The following is a 15,821-nucleotide window of genomic DNA, read 5'->3' on the forward strand; positions in this document are numbered from 1 at the left end:
TACAGTAAAATTACCTGTAAATTAAAAGCAGTTCTTATTCTCTGTTTGGTTTTGATTTGGTACTGTACCAAGTATCTGTTTATAAAAGGAAATACGACAGTACAAAGTGTACATAGTGAATTGCAAAAGAGCTTAACAGTCAAGGTGAATTTGCTTTATATTAAGTCCTAGCAACACAGACACTGTAGATCTCATTAAGGTAAGGAAAGTTGGTCTAAATCAGATTTTTCATGCATCATTACTGAAAGCTGAACTGCCTGAGATTCAGACCAGAAAGCTGCTCTCCAAAGTGGGGTTGGTGTTAGACCTGCAGCAAACTCATGGGCCCCTCTGTGTCAAAATAATTTACCCACTGAGGACTTCAGCAACCTGGTCTAATGGGAGGTGTCCCTGCCCATGCAGTGGGTTTGGATCTTGATGATCTGTAAAGTCCCCATCCAACCCTAACTATGCTATGATTCTACAATAACCTCCCTATAACTTCCTTCATCTCTGTGCTGTGCTGCCATGATCTCAACCTCAAGAGCAAGGCCCTCTAAATACTTTTTCTGCACTTTCTGAGGAACTTCAGCTACTGATAATGTTAATCAGAGGTAGAGATCCTCAGCACAGTGCCCTAAGTGGAGATCCTGGTAGAGGTGATTCTGGTTTACTGAGGTGGCAGTGTAATGACATAAAGTGACAAGACCTGACACATCACTCAAAAAAAAATCCTGAACTGCTTTTAAAAAAGGATTTGGATGATGAATAGACAAGGCAGGAAAAAATATTGCAGACCATGATGTAAAAGAAAAGTTTGATATAAAGAAGATAGTGTGTTTCAAAGGGACTATGTTTTGAGGACTTTTTCCTGAAATCCATTTTTTCTGAGCTTTGATGCTTATAAACAGCTTATTACAGAGCACCATTTATGTGATGAAGTATATTGCAACTGCAAGTTTTCCCATCCCACAGAAAATCTACTGGGAAGACTTTTGGGTGAAGATAATGGTAGTCACAATTGAAAAGGAAAAATGTAAAACAGACATTCCATGTTTAATCAGAAAAAAACCTGTTTTGCAGAAGAAATTCATTTTGTTGAATTAGTCCTGGAGCCACCCTGATATCTCGAGAGATCAGAAAAACAATACTTCATGGACCTCTAAAACATCCACCCAGAGAAAAAAAGGGTTTGTGGATGGAAGTACTGGATGAGAGTCATGTTCTGCTTGTACATGCAACAAAAGATTTACATGAAGGATAAAATCCTGTAATTATTAACATTATCTAGAGGCCAAGAGTTACATATATTCATGTGGTTTACTCCAAAGTGTTCTAAGATCCATTATCTGATATATAGTGCCATGAAATTCAAGCTGGATTTTTAAAACCACATGGTTATTAAAACAAATTTGCAGACAATCCTGTGTATACAAGTTCAGTGCTCTAGAAGGTATGTTGGCTCTTACCTGGGGGCACGTGTTCATTCATGATGACAAGAGATGCTGGTGTAGGCCTTCTTTTCCTGATCTGTAACATGCATAAAGCAAGGAGTCACTGGGGTCCTCCAACTGCCCCTCACCCACAGCAAAGCAAAAAATCCATCTGGTGCACTCCTAGAGTATACACCAGGCAAAGGTAAAAGAAGAAAACATTTAAACAGCAGCACATCACAGTCTTAATGACAGCTTGTCTAGTCTGACAGTGATAAGGGTCACGTTGCTGCTTGTAAATGGTAAGCAGAGGCATGGGGGAGAGCTTTCCAAAATACCTTTAGGATTTGCTATTATCTTGAATAAATTTTTGGACATGTATTGCTGATCTGTATCTGTCATATCTTAAAATACTGGCATTTAGCTTTGCTTCAGGAAAATTACTGTAGCATGTGAGCACATGTGTGCAAATATCTAGTGCTGTCTCAGCTCTCAAAAGTAATTGTTAATGTTTTGTAAGTGCACTTGAGAATTGATATTGCTTGTATGTCTTCCAATGATTTTATGGTATTTCTAAACTGTGGTCAGAGGTGTTACTAGTGCTCTTTAACTACAGAAAACAATACGTAAGACTTTTAAAACAGTGTTTTCAAAGAGCACCATAAAACCAGTCTTTACATATCCGTGTATGTTCCTGAATTCTATGCAATTCTTATTCAGAGTCTATTTGTTAAGCATTTCTGTTCCATTAACACTGGTTGCACTACATGATATTGGACTACCCTCCTATAATGCACACATTTGAGCTGAAAGCTTTGTGTTACCCCACTGAAGCCTCCAGGCTATTCATACTCTATTGATCTTAAGAGAGAGAGCAAGAATATATAAGCTACAAACCACCCTGCCACAAAACATCAGAGTAGGTGTGTTCGTTCTTTCTCAGTTGGGGACCCAACATCTGTATTTAGCTGGGTTTAAATTTTGCTTTCAGAAGTGTAAATAGAAAATTAGATCATCAGAGTAATGCGTTTATTCCAGATTAGAATAACTGCAGCCACCAGCAGCATTTACTACTGGAATTTCATCACACACACCCACTGAAACTGTATAGCACTTGGAATTAAACTCACAACATAAAAAAGGACTGCCCATGAATGCAGACACAGCATTTCAAAAGCCACGTGAATTCCAAGAAATCCTAATCCTATGGTTCTCACTGATTTCAGAAAAATAGCAGAACACATCCTGCTTGAATTCCTTGCAGGTCTGTACCATAAGATATGGACATCTTGCAGCTCAGAGGTACCTATGGGCAAAATGAAGACCTAGAGCAACTGTCCCCTGCACCCTTCTAGTATTTCTTTGTTCAGTGGTCACTCACCACTCATCACTTTCTGATGAAGGCAGCTGCTTTTTAAAAGACACAACATCATAATATTCAGGAAACCAGACACCTGTCCTAAAGGTGAGAATAATGCTATAACTAATGTCATGGAGCTGTCAAGGTTATAATATTCCCCTAGTATCATCTAAAACTAGACTTCCCAAAATAGAAGCAAATGCTGAGAAGGACTTCCACTGAGAGAAATCTACTGGGTCACCTAATTACTATTTTTCCAGCCTTTCTCCTAGAATTCTGTGTCCTTCTTTATGTGCATCTACGTGTATCTGTCACAATAATAGATATCTATTCCTCCTTAAATATCTGTATTGATATATATATATGTATGTGTAAGTTTTGGGAGTGAGTCAAAACTTAAAATAGCACAAACACAATGCAGACAAAAGTCAGGTGTATTTCTATGCATATCTATTTTTCAAATGTGTAAAGCACTGTAATAATGACATAAAGAAGACTATAAAAATCATGAGAAATACAAGAGGTAACAGTAGCAGTAAGTGTTGTGCAAAATATAACTCACATTTTCTCATGTTAAAATGAATGGTAAATAAGCTGTCTCCTGCATAGTGTTTCTAATAGGTACCTAATATCAGCTTCATGTTTAGCTTTATGTACAAATAATATACTTCAGTTGATTTGTTGAGTGTGTTTTCATGTGAAGGGTATAAGTCCAGTTATAGAAAAGGCACAAAAAATACATACTAAATAAACCTACCCAAGGTAAAGAAGCCTTATTCTGGCTAGAAGACATATCTTCCCCCCTCTTTGGGTGTATCCAAACATCGCTATAACCTCCAGAACATTTAATCTATAGTTATATAAGGTAGAAAAGCATTTAGGCCAAAAGTTTTACCTTTTCTCACCCCACATCTCACCCACATTCCTACCCCATTCCCACAAAATACCAAAAGAAACTCGTCTTTCTTACCTGCTCAGCTGCTTCGGGATCTATTTGACTCTGAAACAGTGGCACAGCAAACTGTATTTTTTTAGGGCTGTTGGGCTCCATTGTGATGCTGAGGTGAGTCGGAGGAGAGAAGAGCCTGGAGGCTGAGGCTGGGTCTGCACCTCTCCCCGGGTGCCCTCCCCACCCCAGGCTGAGAGCTCCTCTGCAACAGCTGCAGCTCCCAATTTACCACTGGGAGCTGTGGGAGCCGAGCAACTCCCTTATTCCACATCCACGGAGATGCCGCTGCCTTGGCTATTTTCTTTTTTTTTTTTTTCTCCCCTCTCCCCTCTCTTTGCAGTCCTTCAGATCCTCTCAGCACAAAGCTGAAAGGAACAATAAGCTAATTGTGTACCAGTTCATTTCTACATATGCCAAGCATTCACTCAGAAGCTAATTGAAAATGCAATACTAGCATTGCATGGCCTGGAGCCCTGGGATTTGAAAAAGAGGATCTCTCCACCATAGATTACTAACTGGCTGCTCAGAAGTGCAATGCAAGCTCCCTCTGAGTATTGCTGATGGGCTCTTAATTATTGATGAACACAAATCAGGAAGTTTCCAGATTTTGGGGGTGGAGGTAGCAGGAGGGGTGGATGCAATGATTCCGTCTCTGTTATAGCATGCCAGGACCACTTTCCTCTTCTCACATATCACACAATTGCTGCTGCTCTTTCAAATCCTTTTCTAAACCTCTTCCCGGAAGATTTTGGATGATGATGCTACACAGATGCCTACACATCTATACAGCTTAACTGGTGTGCTAAGTGGGTCAGCACCTTTGGCTGGGTTTGCAGATTTAGCCCTTCTGCTGGTCTCCATCTCACGTGAGTTCAGACACTGACAACACCCACATTTCAGCCAGCTACCATGATGGACTCATCCAAGGGCATTTCACCCTATCCTAGTTAAGTGGAATACAGTGTTTATTCGAGGTAGGGGAAGGAAGAGGGAATAATTGTTAGGAAAAATCCATAGGCCAAGCACAGCCAAACAAACCAGCAAGTCAGGGATGGAATATATGTTTGGCTTTGATTTATAGAAATAAAACTGTTAACACATTATGAGAATACCAGGGTATTTCTGAGCAGAGGCAAACACACTAGTTGGTTTATGAAGAGCCTGATAAAGCTCAGGAGGTGAGAATACACAAAAATCTAAAGGTGCCAAGACCAAAAGGAACTCTCAGCAAGGGCTGAAATTTTCCTCCTCACCCAAATCAAAACTAATGTACCATAGTGGTTTCCAGCTGATAGCTAGTAGCCAGCAATTTTCTTGTTGGATTGTGATACTTTAGGTGGCATTGACTTAGAATTATAGAACCAGGCAACTTCTGGAGATATCTGGTCCTACCTGCTGCTCAAAGCAGAGCCCAAGATCAGGTTATCCTGGGCCCTTTATGGCTGAGTCCTGAGTATTTTCCATGCTAAATGCTCAGTTTCCTTTACCAAATCGAACAAAAAAACCCACATAGGATAGTGATTCATATGGTTCAGTGTTTCATATGATAATTTTCAAGCCTTCACTATTCCTACAAGGCCAAATACTAATTTGCTTTATGGACTTCCACAGACAATCAGATCCAGAGTGCAATTTCAGCAGTTCTCCTGGTGCAACTGAAGCTAAGTTACTAAAGTAAGAGACACATGCTGCTTTCACTAAGGACAACATGAGAGTTGTTTTCAGGACAGTGTAATTATCCAGTTTCACAAGTCCTTCACAAACAGACATGCCATTAACTTCAATGACAGCCTCAGACACAGCAGAGACAGACAAGGATACACCCAGGGGAGAGCATCCACTGCGATCTGAAGTTCTTGCTTTTCTCAGATAAATTTTCATACTTGAAAGAAAATAATTTTTGTTCTCTTAGTCCTGGATAATATGAGAAAAATGTTTTCCATCCACTTTGTTATTATATATTAATAAACAGTATATTTTAAATATCAGGTTCCTCTATGCCATAAAGTATGTTTTACAGTTGTATATGAAACTTCATGTATTAAATTGTGCCAGAATTACACTGTATGTTACTGTATTACAGGAACTATAATTCACATTACAAAGGTTTAAAATGTCTTATGTTGAAGATAAAGTCAGTTGAAAAAAACTACCTGAAAAAATATGGAAACATTAAATGCTCAAAGGATTGTAGAGGTATTTCAGCTCTAGTTTGCTGGACATTACGGTCTAAAGGAATCACATCTTGGACTCATTGCTAGCAATATTATCTGAGAAAAAAGCTCAAAAATTATTTGAAAAAACAAGCCAAAAAAGCCACTTCTTGGCAGGTTCAGAACAGAGACAGATAACAGGAGAGGACAAGACACAGGGACAAATCCTTAATGGAGCTGCTATGCCTCACAGAGAGGTCCATTGAAGATGGGATTTGGAGGTCCTCTCCTCTCCTTTCTCTTCTCTCTTCTCTTCTCTTCCTTCCCTGTGCCTATTTGGAGTTGGCTGCCCAGCAATCTTTATAAGTACTATAACAATAAAAGTATTTTTAAATCACTATAAGAGGCATATTTCAGAGCACACTCAGATATAGCATTTCAGGATTACTACATCAGCTCACTCTTACACCTAATCAGCAGCATTACATGTCTCCAGGCAAAGTGTGCTTGCATTTCCTATAGACTGCATCATAGCCTAGGGAAGAGCTGAAATGCATTTAAGTACTGCCAGATCCTTTTAGCTCATCTTCCATTTTTAGTGCACTCCCCACAATGTTTCAAATTCCTTCATGATTCAGCTAAAACTATCATGGAAGAAAAAATAATAATAACTAAGATCTTTCCTTCTTATGTCATTCAGGAGGTTCTGGTATGAAGCACTGCTTTTTAATATATCCTACTGTGGAGTACTCATAGCACAGTTCCTGCTTGAAGTATTTTTCCTGTTGTGTTAGGGGATTTCCCAGCCAAAGACAGAGACTGCTGAAAAAAGAATTCAAGGGCCCCTGTCCTGCACTCTTACACAATTGCTCTTTTGGCTGTGACTGCCCTCAGCTTCTCTGTCAGGAACTACTGCAACATCAGCTTGAAAGGAGAGGAGAGAGACACGGAGCTGTTTGTAAAGCCAACCTGTTTTGGCTCCTAATTTCACCAGGGCAGATGCACGGAAGAATTCATTAAAAGTTCCCTGGTCCACCAGGGTACCTTCCCAGGGCAAAGAAGAGACACCCCTCCAGTGTGTCTCTTAGAACACAACTTTAATCTCCATTGTAGCCACTGATACGTGAAAACCTTTGCAAAGCTGTGTTGATCTGTGTTTTCCCTGGCCTCTCCCCATACCTGCATCTCCTCAACACACCGCTGGGCAGCCCCAGTGGAAGAAACACTGCAGAGCCCAAGGTTTTTCAGCTGCTGCCCACTGCCTTTCTGCTACAGCCAAAGGGAACTTTACCAGGGCCCTTCCTTCTGTACTTTTATAACAAGCTGACAAATATTTTTTTACTCTGCCTTTGTCCATACAGAGGCATGGCTTTCACAGCTCTTGATGTTGATCATGTCTGCTTTACACGGTCTTTGCTGTGCCCACTATACCTCTTTCATGAAGAGATTTTCATCTTGGGGCACTACAATGGGCATTGATCATAAAAATATATGCAAGCCTTCCTAAAATAAACAATGGCATATTAAAAATGACCCTGAAAGTTTCCTTTCAGAATAGCTAAACACAGGCAGAGCAATCAGGGTGGCTCCCACACAACCACTGGAAACAAAGTTTGCTATTTATATGCAGAAAATGTGAAGAATTTAAAATCTGCAAGGGTGGGAGAACATAGAGCATATCATGTCTTTCTCATGAGAAGTGTTGCCACAGGCAGCTCAAGAAGAACAGAAAGGCTTCTTGAGCAGCAGCAGTAGATGAGATATTCATCATTGTTGGCTTTGTGACAGCCTAACCCAAACTTCCATTGTCATTGCTTGTCCATTAAACAAGCAGGCTTGGACAGAATCACAGAGTGGCTATGGTTGGAAGGGACATTCAAGATCATCTAGATCCAATCCTCCTGCCATGGGCAGGACACCACTCACTCCATCAGGTTATTCAAAGCCCCATCCACACCTGGGCTTGAACTTTTCCATGGAGGGGACATTCACAACTTCCCTAGCCAGTCTGCTACAGTGTCTCACAACCCTCATAGTAAAGAATGTCCTCCCAATATCTAATCTGAGTCTTCCCCTCTTGAAGTTTAAAACCATTGTCCCATGTTTTCTTGTTACATACCTGTGCAATAAGTCCTTCCCCACTTTCTTGTAGGTCCCTTCAGGTACTGGAAAGCCACTCAAGGTCACCTTGGAGCCTCCTCTTCTCTAGGCTGAACAACCCCAAATTCCTCAGCCTGTCTTCACAAGAGAGGTGTTCCAGCCCTCTGATCATTTTTGTGTCTCGTCCTTCTTAGGCTGGGGACTCCAGAACTGGACACAGTACTCAAGGTGGGGTCTCACAAGAGTAGAGTAGAGGGGAAGAATCCCCTCCCTTGACTGGCTGGCTAGGCGGCTTTTTGATGAAGCCCAGGACCCAGTTGGCTTTCTGGACTGCAAGTGCACCTTGATGGCTCATGTTAAGCTTCTGGTCCACTATCACACCCAAGTCCTTCTCCCAGGGGCTGCTTGTGTACTGGACATGCTTGTGTAATAACTACATACATGGATTCATAAAGCCTAGATAAGTAAATACACAGCTATTTCTATTTAGATGATCTCTTTAGCTGAAATAATAATTCCTTAGCAGTATAACTTTAATAGTTATCACTTTAAAGTTGCCTTTATTGGACTGTCTATTCAAGTCTTCTTCTGGGACTTGCAGCTCTCCAGACTATGAAGAAACCTACAGACATTTACTGGTAGGTTTCTTCTTCTGGGACTTGCAGCTCTCCAGACTATGAAGAAACCTACAGACATTTACTGGTAGGTGCTATCCATTACCATCCATAGAAGACACACCTCCAAAGCATAAGAAATAAGATGGATTGACGGGACATAATCTGGTCATAAAGTCAAAAGATCACAGAATCACAGAATGTCAGGGGTTGGAAGGGACCTCTGATGATCATTGAGTCAAATCCCCTTGCCAAAGCAGGGACAAAACTAGGGCAGGTCACTCAGAAATGCATCCACATGGGTCCCTAAAGTCTCCAGAGAAGATGACTCCACGGCCTCTCCAGGGAGCCCCTTCCAGGGCTCTGTAACCCTCCCTCATGTTGAGGTGGAACTTTCTGTGCTCTGTCTTGAATACATTGCCCCTCATCTTATCACAGGGCACAAGTAGGAAGAGGTTGTCCCTTCCTTCTTGGCACCCAGCCCTCATATATCTATACACATTAATTAGATCCCTTCTCAGTCTTCTTTCCATACTGAAAAGCCCCACACCCCAACCTTTCTCCATAAAGGCAGGTATTCCAGGCTCTTAATCATCGTCACAGCCCTCCACTGTACTCTCTTAAGTAAGTCCCTGAAGATCCACATCTAATATGTACTACGTTCAGTAGTGCTGAAACCAGAATTTTAGTACTGGTTTTAGGGAAGTATCACAGCAGGAACTCATGCTAGAATTTGCAAGGGCAAGCCCAACTGGGGCTGTGCTCTCTCTGCAGCCCTATGGGGCCGGAAGGCAGCAGCAGAGCTACAAAGCATCATGTAAAATTATTCAAGAATTGGTTCAAACAAAAAATCTTCTCCGGGCAGGCTGCACTTAAAGTGCAGAATTCATTGCCACAGGACGCTGTGTACACCAAAATTTTACATGAGCTAGAAAAGCAATTAGATACATTCATGGCAAAGAAATCCATCAAGGATTCTACTGCTGGCCAGGAAATTTCAGAGCTACTTCCCACTAAGAGCAGGAGGGAAAATATTATCTCAGTGCTCCTCTTGACCTATGCTCTTGCATAAGAGCAGCTTTTGCTGTTGGCCACTGTGTGGTGAAGATACTGAAGAGGCTGGACTTCTGGTTTCATCTGCTGTTGGCTGCTTTTACATTGCTAACTGCAACAAAGTTCCAAACATTTCACGAGCCTGTGATACTAAGCTCCTTGTACTTAAGAATAATCAACCTCTTTGCTAAGCTTTTTTTCCATCATTTATACCAGTGCAAAAATATGCCTAGATGTACATCTTCTTGCATCACACCCCCAGTAATAACAACACCCAATTTACTAAGTACATATTTAAAAACTGCATTGTTCAATCTTTAGTACAGGACATTGCCCTTCAAAATAACTTCCTCTGTCTTTATGAGAGTTAAAAAAAAATATGAAAGTAAATTTGAACACACAAACCTAAGCAGAAATATTTTTATAGATGTTTATGGACATGGCCACCAGGTCAAGGGAGATTATCCTGCCTCTCTGCTCTGTCCTAGCAGGCCACATCTGGAGTACTATGTCAAATTCTAGGCTATCCAGTTCATGGAAGACAAAGAGCTTCTGGAGAGAGTCCAATAGAGGGCTGTAAAGATTACAGGACTAAAGCATCTCTCTTATGAGGAAAGGCTGAGAGATCTGGGCTTGTTTAGCCTGGAGAAGATTGAGGGGAAATCTTATTAATGCTTATGAAGACCAAAAGGGTGGGTGTCAAGAGGATGGGGCCAGACCCTTTTCAGGGGTGCCTACTGATAGGACAAGGGGCAGTGGGCACAAACTTGTTCCATCAGATGGAACAAGGCAAGTTCCATCTGATAATTACTAGAAGCTTCTTTTCTTTGAGAGTGACAACACAACACTGGAACAGGCTGCTCAGAGAGGTTGTGGGGTCTGCTTCTCTGGCAGAGACCCAGCTGGACACAATACTGTGCAACCTGCTCTAGGTAAAACTGCTTTAGCAGTGGGGCTGGATTAGTCATCTCCAGAGGTAACTTCCAGAACTTACCATTCTGTTATTCTAGGACATGTTTTTTTAAAAAAATTGACTCTGAAGCTCCCTAAAGTATTGTAGCAAATAACCAATGGAAAACAAAACAAAAAAATATTAAACTTCAACAGTATTATACAAAGACTCACAAATTTAGAAATACCTGTGAAACCAGGTGTCTATACCAAAGATTTCAGATCAAGCAGAAGCTACTCACTCACTGAAGCAAACCTTGCTTTTCCTTGTGCTGCCTTCCCATTGCCATCATATAATTGATTAACTGTTGTCCAGGCTTTCCTCTTTAACCCTGCCAAAAAAAGAGAAAGAAAACAAAAAAAAAAAAATTCACCATCACTTAGCAAGCATCTATGCAGATTTGCCTGATATACAAGCTATTTGGAATTACCACGTGCTTTTGGTTTTTTTCTTTTTAAATTGTCTGAAGCCATATAACCAACAATTCTTTTTTATTACATTTATTACATTATTCAAGTTTCAGAATTTTGTTTGTTCCCTAGTAAACAAAAGCCCTTCAAAAGAGAAAATTTTCCAGTAATTTAGGTATGAATTTGTTTTACACTGCCAGTTACGGCTTGAACTACTCCAATTTCCAAACTGGGCCCTTGTCCCTAATCAGCATGTTCCTGTGGCAAGTTTCAGTGCAACAGATTCATCTGTGGTATTCAGGTGTAAGCTTTTTGGTCAGCAGTACACAGGCTGCCCTTCAGGACCCAGTAGAGTAACACTGCTGAGCACCAGTGGCCGGATGGTATCAGCAAGGCTTTATATTCTACTCTGAAAAGAGCTATCAGAGTAAACCAATCCTTAGGAAATGCACAGATTAAAGCTTCTAGGGCATCACCTACCATCTAAAAGCAGGCTGCCAAGAGCTTGCACACCCAGTTTTGGAGAAAGCAGAAGATGCAGGGCAACTTTCTCTCTGGAAGGTCACGGTCAGCATAAGTGGCTGAAAGAGCTGTAAGTCTCAGTTTCTTCATTAAGGGCAGGGCTAGTTTAAGTCCTCTCTTCAAACAGCATCCCAGAAACTACCAGGAGCAGGACCCTCTCCTCCTGCTTACCCCTGGGCACACAGCTGGATCCGTGGCCATCCTCCATCCTTTCATTTTCAGGTTTCCCACACTGTGCCCCTCACAGGCATGGCAGCACCAACCCAAGCAGCTCAGGGACTGCTCCCGTCCTTCCAGCTACTGCCTCCATCTGTCAAGTGCTGAGATGTCTCCACATTTCAGCTGAGGTCATTTTTGGTAGCATTTTCCTGCAACAACAGGGGCTAGAAACATGCTTTTATTCATCTTAAAAATAAACAAAGGACTGCCAAGTACTAGGGCCCCAAACCTCTGCCTCGTTAGAGCTCTGCCATAGGCAGCAGGCTGGACCACCCTGTTTTGCTATCAACAGGGATGTAGCTGTTCTGTCCCTACAGAAAACCACCAGCTATTAGGGTTTCCAAAATACAGCCCTTGGCTTTATATTCCTGCAGCTAACTGGCAGCCAAAAAGACCACTATCACAGTGAAGTTTAGAAAAGCCTGCAAAATACCTCTGGCATTACTGCCAGCTTTATTCACAGCAAATTTGATTGAACAATATTCATCAGCCACTAATAAAGCAGTTTTAATCTGCATAGAATTCGTATCAAATTACAGGCTGGCAGAAAAAAAAGACAGCATTAATCTGTAAGGAAAGTAGCAGTTACAGTCATTAAACAAGAGCAAAACTGTCCATGCTCAGAAAATCATTACAGCTGAACTGCCATTAATAAAGGGCAAGCCAGCCAGGTTAGGCACCTGTCCAATACCAATGGCAGCTGTGCCCAAGGCTCAATTGTCAATAGGGGTCGATAACAGCTCAGCTTACCTTACATGAAAGTATGCAATTTTTTTAAGAACATTAGTTTATAGACAACATTATATCTAGATAAATGTCACTCAGAAAATATTAGCTGTGAATGTCTTTAAGAATGGCAAAAATCTCTTACAGGGATTTTTGAAAAACACGTGCTTGTATATCCATTCATTTCAGCACAGCTTTTAGAAATGTCATTTTGAAATGTCTTCATTTTAAACTATGCCAGAACCTCACAAATCTGCCATCCATCAGCTGGATGAAAAATTTACACTCTTTTTTATTTCTCAGGATATATTAAATATTACACACTATGTTGCTGATATCAAATGTTACTACAGCCTACAAAATGAAGCACCCCAGACACTCTAGGACATTACCAGCATGGGACTTGTCTCACCAAAGAGAGGCTTTTCTCACCAATGCCAGGCTGCTGCACCTGTGGAGGATGCTGCTGGCAGCTGCTGCTTGATGGCTGCTGGCTCCTGAACTGCTTTCCTGCATTGCTCCACGAGATCCATCCTTGTCACCTTTCTTGGAATGCCAGTTTGAGTGGTACACAGGCGCAAGACCTATGTTATGCTCGAGTATTCCTATTAATCTGGCTGGGAAACAAGGAGAGCATCTGCTGCTGTGATTATTGGAGTAGGTTTGGGGTTTGCACATTTGTGAAGGAAGGTTGCAGGCACTCAGGACTGGCTGGTTACTCTACAGTAGCATTCTGGAATGGAACCGTGTACTCATGCAAGATGCAAAGGAAAGCAGAAGCCTACTGCAGCTTGTCATCTCACACAGATTGCCAGCTTTCAACTTCTAAACATGTAGGATGAGTTTTCATGAAAACTTTGGCTCTTCTCACAGGCACAAACTCTGAGGACAGGTTAAGACCAAAGAACTGAGTCAAAACAGGAGCAAACAACTACAAGACTTTGCTTTTAAGTGCCAGTATTTCTCTCAAATTTCTATCTCACATTGCCTAAGCATATAGGGTCCCCTGAACATCTGAAAGATTTGGAAACCCAAGTCCTGAGCTTCCCTGTTTTCCATTCTATGTACTATTTGATCACATCTATGTTACTTATTTTACTTAGGTGTAAGCCATGCACAATGAAAATCGCTGACACATTTTATAGGCAAAATAAATATTTTATTGGTTTAATATACACTTTTTAGAAGAGATCAGCCCTTTTGTGTCTTCCTAACACAATTTAAAAATCTTATAACCTTTTTCATGTAATATTGTTATGTTTGAAACTATCCTTGATTAAAGACCTTGACATAGTGTGAAGTTTTAGTAGATGGAAAAGGCAAAGGAGCAAAGAGATTCCAAGCACAGCAAAATAGGATATTACATATCCACTAGATGTCTGTTTGACCACATAAACCCCCAATGACTTCCAATTTACTCCATTGGAACAAACACATGTTCACCAGGCTAATGGAAAATACATTCACTGAGTGATGGGGAAGGAGAAAAGACTTTTTTTCCACTTTCCCTATAATACAAGCAAGGTCATTCATGCATTCCTAATTGCTTTTAGAAGAGAAGTACTTCTATTGCATTTTGATTAATATGAAGCAGAAGATAACTTCTCTTGGTATGCCTGAGAGGAGTCAACACAAAGACCCAAAAAAAAGTGCTTCATATAAGGCACTTTTCTGTAGAGGGATGGGCAAACAGTAAGGAAGCAAATAAAATGAATTAAAAGTTTGTCTTCTACACAAAGATAAGGCTTTCAGTGTCAGAACTTTGAGTAGTTTTAAGTAACCTCACATCATAACACCACTCTGCTAATAGTATCCGCCCCAAGAATTAATAGTAATTTTTACATCAGGATTTTTTCCTTCTTTTGAAGTGGCACTAAGTAACAGCAGTGGAAACCATTATTGGTTGTTTCAAGCTCTTAAAGTGGATCAGATATTGCACAATAAACACCTCACAGAGGTCAGTGTTTTGGGAGGAGGGGTTGTTGTGGCTTTGGTTTTGGGGGGTTTTTTGTGTGTTTTTTTTTTTAAAAAAAAAAAAGCTAGGCAGAACAGATGTGTGCTATTTATAAATTGGTTACCTCTGGAAATCTTCAAGTTTCATGACGCATCATTAAACAAAGAAATTAGCTACATAAAAATTTACAACAGGGACACACAAATAAATACAAAACCTTTTCAGAGAGCCACAGATTTGCTGATGCTTTAAGGAAAGTTTAAGGAACTAGTTAAAGTGTATGAGTCTTTACAGATGAACTCAAGGAAAGGTACACATCATAGAACCAAGCGTTGAGTACAGTAGCCAATATCTCAGCAGCTTGAACATCTTCCGAAGCAAAAATAACTTGACACTTTTGACAGTGTACACCACCCAAAGCAGAATCCCACAGCATTTCGGATTACATCCAACCTTACAGAAAACAAAAGCAAGACAAATATATAAATTAGATATCCCCAAGTCAATTATCCCCAAGTATCCCCAATTTCTTGTTATACTTAAGCCTGTATTTTGAGAATATTCATATCTAAGCAGGCAAACTACAGACATCTTCTAGCATGATGCATTCACATGCTGAGTCATCACAGAGCCTGCCAGCACCATGAGGACCAACGCATGGAAGCTGACAACAGAATGGGCAAAACTAAAAACAGACTGATTTTCCAAATCTATCTAGAACTGTCAGTGCTCTGTGTATTTAATGAATTTCCATTTTCATGTTTCAAGGGGAAAATGCAAACAGATCAAGGTTTAAGTTAACAATTCTATTTCATGTGACAAAAATAATCAAATATTACTGTGGGTGTTTGCCAAAGATTACCTGTAGTATCTGTTATTATATTTCATATGACAAAAATAATCAAATATGATTGTGGCTGTTTGCCAAAGATTACCTGTAGTACCTGTTTCATGGCTGTGTGTCTGGTTTTGCAGTTGCAGATCTGCTTTGGGGAGACACAGCTGCTAATAATCCACTTACTATTTCTCGCCTTATTTCACCAACAATAGATTCCTTGATCTGAAAGGCATTAGCCAAGTTTTTAAGGTCAGTAAGTTACATAACCAACAGATAAAACTAAATGATATTACAGATATGTTTTACATTAATGACATATGAAAATGTACAATACCATTAAGACAACTTTCAAAAAAAAAAAAACAAAAAACAAGCAAATGAAAGAATATAAGAGAGTTTCTTTTGGAAGAATAACTGAGTAATTTTAAAGTTCTCACAAACCACATAAATGCAAAGCAAAGAGTTTTCCTGATGGTAAATATATCTGTAATATCAGGGTTACTAGATTACTGGTTTTATGTTAAGGAAAAATACATTTAAATTATGCTAAAGTTCTGAA

General features: G+C 40.3%; 2 protein-coding genes across 5 annotated transcripts in view; both read right to left on the reverse strand.

Annotated features, from left to right (window-relative positions):
* The window catches only part of PPP1R1C (protein phosphatase 1 regulatory inhibitor subunit 1C), a 46,806-nt gene extending 42,779 nt beyond the window's left edge, over positions 1 to 4,027 (reverse strand). Inside the window, exons 1-2 of the mRNA XM_071747197.1 lie at positions 3,743 to 4,027; positions 1,449 to 1,509 (exon numbers count right to left, since the gene is read on the reverse strand). Coding sequence (XP_071603298.1) covers positions 1,449 to 1,509; positions 3,743 to 3,823 — 142 coding nt within the window. The 5' untranslated portion in view covers positions 3,824 to 4,027. The remainder of the gene's footprint in view (positions 1 to 1,448; positions 1,510 to 3,742) is intronic.
* A 9,580-nt stretch (positions 4,028 to 13,607) lies between these two features.
* The window catches only part of ITPRID2 (ITPR interacting domain containing 2), a 62,449-nt gene continuing 60,235 nt past the window's right edge, over positions 13,608 to 15,821 (reverse strand). For 2 of the 4 annotated variants that reach the window (XM_071747195.1, XM_071747194.1), the window contains exons 18-19: positions 15,369 to 15,484; positions 13,608 to 14,877 (exon numbers count right to left, since the gene is read on the reverse strand). In XM_071747195.1, coding sequence (XP_071603296.1) covers positions 15,374 to 15,484 — 111 coding nt within the window. In that variant the 3' untranslated portion in view covers positions 13,608 to 14,877; positions 15,369 to 15,373. Of the gene's footprint in view, positions 14,878 to 15,359; positions 15,485 to 15,821 lie in introns of all 4 variants that reach the window. The other 2 variants (XM_071747193.1, XM_071747192.1) reach the window with 1 other exon arrangement.

The sequence above is a fragment of the Heliangelus exortis genome, chromosome 6 (assembly GCF_036169615.1).
Source record: "Heliangelus exortis chromosome 6, bHelExo1.hap1, whole genome shotgun sequence".
Lineage (NCBI taxonomy): Eukaryota > Metazoa > Chordata > Aves > Apodiformes > Trochilidae > Heliangelus > Heliangelus exortis.